General features: G+C 35.5%; 1 protein-coding gene across 1 annotated transcript in view; it reads left to right on the plus strand.

Annotated features, from left to right (window-relative positions):
- LOC124712261 (toll-like receptor 13) overlaps positions 1-4,099 on the plus strand; it is a 51,113-nt gene extending 47,014 nt beyond the window's left edge. Inside the window, exon 7 of the mRNA XM_047242556.1 lies at positions 4,028-4,099. Coding sequence (XP_047098512.1) covers positions 4,028-4,099 — 72 coding nt within the window. The remainder of the gene's footprint in view (positions 1-4,027) is intronic.
- Positions 4,100-6,000: the final 1,901 nt, after the last annotated feature.

Below are 6,000 nucleotides of genomic sequence, written 5' to 3' on the forward strand. Positions count from 1 at the left end.
TTTTCTGCAAGATGTAAACAGCCCTTCATTCCTGAATTTTATCACTGCTTTCTTCAGAATTTCAAAGATTTTGTTCCTGTCAACATTGACAAAAGCTTTTTCTAAATCTACAAATGCTTGAAACATAAGTTTGCACTTTTTCAACTTATCTTCTAAGATAATCTTATTGTCAATACTGACTTGCATGTTCCTAGATTTCTCCAGGATCCTGACTGACTTCAATGTCAGTATTTTGCAGTTGTGATTTATTAAATTGATGGTAGAGTAATATACACACCTTTCTTATACACATTGAAAGAAAACCAAGAAGGAGTTTTGCAATATAAACAAAAGCTGGTAGGCATGTTTCGACATCTGAAAGATGATGTCCATTCAAATTTTACAGTAGTTACATAAGAGTGGGAATAGTAGTGCCACTATGAGTGTGCAAATCAGGTTTGCTTAAAATACATGCTGCAACAGATGTGAGCATTAATTACCTTAGAGGTTGGACATGGTAAGTTGATGTTAGTCAAGAATGCCTTTAAGACAACAAAGATGCCATTAGCAACACCTCATAGAGTTTGAACAAGGTTCTGTAATAGGAATATGAGAAGCTGGGTGTTCCTTCTACAATACTGCAGGAAGAGTTGGCAGGGATGCAGCCACTGTATATGATTGCTGGCAGCAGTGGTTGTGGGACTGTATAGTTTCCAAACCACCAGCACTTGTGTCTTCGGCTGTGTCAAGGAAGAGCTCACTGCAGGGCAAAGTAGAGCTCTGTTGTGGTTTCTGATGAAAGTTGTTTCTGCCTTGCTGCCAGTGATGGATGTGTGTTTATTAGATGGAGGCCAGTTGAGAGCTTTCTACCAACAAGTCTGTGTGCTAGAGAAATAGAACCTACACCTGGAATTATATCTGAAGTGTGATTTCATATGACAGCATGAACACTCTTGTGGTTATCCTATGCGCTCTTACTGCAAATTTGTACTTCAATCTGGTGATGTGACCTGTTGTGTTGTGATTCATGAACAGCATTCCACAGGCTGTCTTCTAAGAGGATAAAAGATACCACATACTGCTGTTGTAATCCAACATGCTCTACAGAGTATTTACATGTTGCCTTGGCCTGCTGGATCACAAGATCTTCCTCTGACTGAGCAAATATTGGACAATATCAGATGACAACTCCAGCATCATCCACAACCAGCATTAATTGTCTCTGTATCAACCAACCACGTGCAACTGGCATGGAGCTCCATTCCACAAACTAACATCCAGCACCTGCAAAACACAATGCATGCATGTTTGCATGCTTGCATTAAGCACTCTGGGGGTTATGTTGATTATTAACGTACCATCATTTCATGTTTTCAATGGCTTATCTCACACTTACATTAATCTGTGATCTTGCAATGTTGATCAATTAAATAAGTTACCTAGACAAATGTATTGCTGATACTTCATAATTCTATGTTAATCATTTTTTTGATGTTCCAATTTTTTTCTATCAGGGTATCTCACATCCCACTTGGAGTAGTTTTTTCATTGAGTTTCCTCCCAAGACCTCAATACTTCTCAGGGAATATCATCTTCTCTAGTTACCCTACATTCTGTCAAATTCTTCTCACAGTAACACAGTTCCTATCTTATCTTGATCTGCTTCATTTATCTTTTTATAATATGATCTTCAAGCAGATTTCCCTTGCATAGCCTTTAAATATATTCCTTCCACCTTTAATCATTTCTTTATTTGCTTAGTACTCGCTTACTGTCTCCCTTTAGTTTAGTTAAATTGGCAACTATCTTCCCCTTAGTAATACATGCTTCTACAGCTTTACATTTGTCCTCCTGCCATAGTTGTCTTCCATTTGGCACTATTTGTCAGTCTAAGTTTCTGACATCTGTATTCCCCTCTGCCTACTTAATTTGCTACATTTTCATATTTTCTCCTTTAGTCAACAAAATTCAATATCTTCTTGTCATTCAAGGATTTCTACTGAGCCTCATCTATCTGCCTATTGGATCTTCTACTGCCTTCACCACTTACTGTTTCAAAGTTACCCATTTGATTTCTATTGTATTTCTTTTCCCTGTTTCAGTCAATCATTATCTAATGTTCCCTCTGAAAATCTCAACAACCTCTTGTAAATTCAAATTATACAGGTTCCATCTCCTTAATTTTGTATCATTCTGCAATTTCTTCAGTTTTATTCTGCAGTTTATTGCCAATAAATTAAGGCCATAATATATACATCTGCCCAAGGAAATGTTTTGTATTTTAAAATCTGATTTTGAAATCTCTATCTCACTATCATATAATCTATGAGAAACCTTCTTGCACCTGCAGATCACTTCCAAGTATACTACTTTCTTTCATGATTCCTAAACCAAGACTCAGCAATGGTTACACTGAGATCTGTGCATAATTATACCAGGTGGCTTCTGCTTTCATTCCTTCAGATCAATCCATGAAATCCTATTAGTTTTCCTTCTCTTCCTTTTCCTGCTAATGAATTGCAGTACACCACCACAAATAAATTTTCATCTCCCCTCAATATCTGAATAATTTCCTTTGTCTACTGATGCCTTAATTATCGCTTTTTCCTTGTGCTAACATCTTCCTGAGTGTTCTCCACCTTGAGTTCCAAATGGGTAACTATTATAGCTTCAGAATATTGCACTTAAGAGGGTGCCATCTTGTAGAACTTCACCACTTAAAGTTATCTGTTACTGTTAAAAATATAATTTTTTTCAGAACTGTGCTTTACATATTCACAACTCAAGACAAAAACATTATGAAGTCATTTCCTCCTTGTCTGTCATTCGGAATGGAGTTATATACTCTTGGGAAAGGTCTTCTACAGTTTAGCAACTAAGAAAACAAGAAATTTAGAATCGATACCAGTTAAGCAGATTAAGAATGTATCTTGCTAGCCACTTCTTCTGCAAATTACATTATCTAGATTCAGCCACTGAAAATTCATGTTAGCTGCATGTTAAGTGAGAAGCTTCACTTTAAACAAGCAGCTGTTGTTTCAAGTGTGAGTAACTATTTTCTTTGAAAACTACCACTATGAGCCACCAGTAGAAGGTAAACACAACACTTTCATATAACTAATGAAGTGTCAACTTTATTTTAAGGAACAGCTTTTGTGCTAATTTACTAACAGAAATTACTTTCAGCTTTTCCATACAAAAACATATTAAATATAATATTAATAGTTTTGTTGTTAAAAGTGTACAGATTAAGTTTCTGAGGGTTGGTTCTCTTTTGTTAAAGTATACACTGACTTGTTTCACGTCCGTGAATGTTCTCCTTGTTGATTGGTACCAACCAATAAGAGCAATGAAATGTATGATTTCCATTTTAAAGTGTGATTTAACACAGAATATTATGCCACAGGACAATCTTAATCTGTTACTTCAACTTTTTGCTGAATTTTATAATTATTTGGTCTTAATAATATCAGTAATTAATCCACACCCTTGTATTAATAATACCTCCACACTGGTCCCTCATTGCATCAGGTTTCCACTATATCTGATTCGTTTCTTCAGCAAAACTAATTTTGGGACATTGTTTATGATCTGTCTTGAGGTTTAATGAAGCACCAGCAGGCCATTCTTTACTCTCTCTTCAATATTTTATTGAAAATTCCCATCTTTTGGTATCCTCTTTTTAATTCAACTCTGCCACATGCATTCCTGCTCACTTAATTCATTATTTAATGGTCACAACACATTTTCAATGACTGTCATTTGGACCCCCTTTTTTTAGTACACTGCAAATGTTGTACCTGCAAAAGTAATACTGAATTCAATGTTGGACTACCTCTCTTCATTGCTTCTAATGTTTATAATTATTTTAATATCCTGCATTTAAATAATTTACACCACTAGAAGCCATTTACCAAATTTATTAATGTTTCTCAAGTGATGAGGCAAAAATATTAAAAGTGATCAAATGTTTCAAATTTCACTGATAACATGTTGATTATTTAGAATAATTATTTTAAAAAATTATCTTGTGACATTATATGTGCAGTTGTTCTGGAAGAGACTGCGTCGCGCAGTACTGCTGCCACGTGTGATTCAAATTCAAGATGCACAGGCTTGAGATGACAGCCAAAAAGAAGGAGATAGATTGGAATACAGCTGGTTTTGGGGAGGCGTGTCAGCCCAGAAAAGGAGATAGATTAAAATGTGATTGATTTCTGGAGAGATTTTATTAGTGCTTCATGAGGTGCAGTTAGATTAGAATGTGATACCGCATAAGTGAAATGCTGAAGCAAGATGTTATATTTTTATGGTAGTTAATACTAATCAGTTAACTCCATTCTGAGTTAATGCCTAGCTATGTAACTTTCTGAAGCATTACTGAATAATTAAGATGTATTGAAGAATATTTCCAAATTAGAAATGTGGATAAAAGGAATAGAAATGCCATTTGCAATATTGAAAGCAGCAGAATGACATAGTAAACACATCAATGAGAGCACTTGTACAGAAGCACAGATGAATTATGTTTGAGGAAAAAAGAACATAGCAACTACATTATTTGATGTAGTGAGTTTTAATTTGTTAAGAACAGTACATATTCTTCCCATCTATCATGAACATCATTCGTAGCTATTCTGCATGATGCTTTTCAGGCTGTTGTTTTCATGATGACAGTGAAATTGTTGTCAAGTGCCAAATGCCTAATTGAAAATCAAGAATTATGGAAAGGATAGAGTGCTACTCATCGTAATGATGACTTGCTGAATTTCTGACGTGCACAATGAAATGACTGTTACATTAAGCTTTCAGCCAAAACCTTCTTAAGAAAAGAGAAACACACATAAATTCAAACAAGCAAGCACACCTCACACAAGACTGCTATCTCTCGCTGCTCTGGTCTTTGAGGAGCCAAGACAGCAGTCGTGTGTGCATGTGTGTTTTTCTTGAGAGAGAGAGAGAGAGGGAGAGAGAGAGAGAGAGAGAGAGAGAGAGAGAGAGAGAGGGAGAGAGAGAGAGAGAGAGAGAGAGTGGGCTTGCTTGTGTGAATGCACATGTGTTTTTCTTTTCTGGTGAAGGATTTAGCTGAAATCTTAATGTGTAACAGTCTCTTTGTTGTGCCTGCCTGCAGCACACTATGTTATTTTTATGGTGAGTTGCAATCAGACCTTTCCAAATTGTTGATATTACAGCCTGGACTTATCACTGTTTGGAAATGCCTAATGGATCTTTTCAGTTGACTGTAGGATATGTACTACACAAATTTCCATTGTCTCCATCAGTTACATTTTCATGGCTCTGTTGTCATCTTTACATATCTGAACTGTTCTCCTCTCTTCATTTAGAGAATGTGCTTTTTAGATAATGGAAACAGTAAAATAATAAGTTTCCATATATTTGAGGCTTGGAATCATTCATAGGCACATAAACTATGCTGAGAACATTGCTGAATGTTTGAATGATAGCTCAGCAAAGTTTTCAGTCATCATATGGCAATCAAAGACAATGCCTCAACTACAAGGCGAGTGGTTAGTATAATTCTTTCAACCAAGTACTACCCATTACCATAGCAATATGGTTTTTGATTTACAACAACACAGCTCACAGATGAGCAAAATGTCCTTTGTAAGTGTTTACAATAGTATACTTACAATATTTATTAACTGTGATGTGTATTTTATTTGTGATCTGTCACTGTCACACATTATACTATACTGAGTACAAATATTTTATTGCAGAAGTACTTGAAACAATGTGCTACTGTTTTGATGCTACATATGAATGTCACTGCAAGAACAAAATAAATTATGCTGAACAATATAATGTATGGAGATTGAAAATAAACTACCAATAAAGACATAGTACCTGTAAATTATATAATACATATAAACCTCCAATAGTGCACATAGTTTCTTAAATTTGTTGTGATACCATAGTGCTTAGAAGGAGAAGTGTCATTACTTCTGTTTTTGTGATAGCTTTAATAACAGTAGCTGCTGCACACACCGACAGACTGTGCAG

The sequence above is a fragment of the Schistocerca piceifrons genome, chromosome 8 (genome assembly GCF_021461385.2).
Source record: "Schistocerca piceifrons isolate TAMUIC-IGC-003096 chromosome 8, iqSchPice1.1, whole genome shotgun sequence".
Taxonomy (NCBI): domain Eukaryota; kingdom Metazoa; phylum Arthropoda; class Insecta; order Orthoptera; family Acrididae; genus Schistocerca; species Schistocerca piceifrons.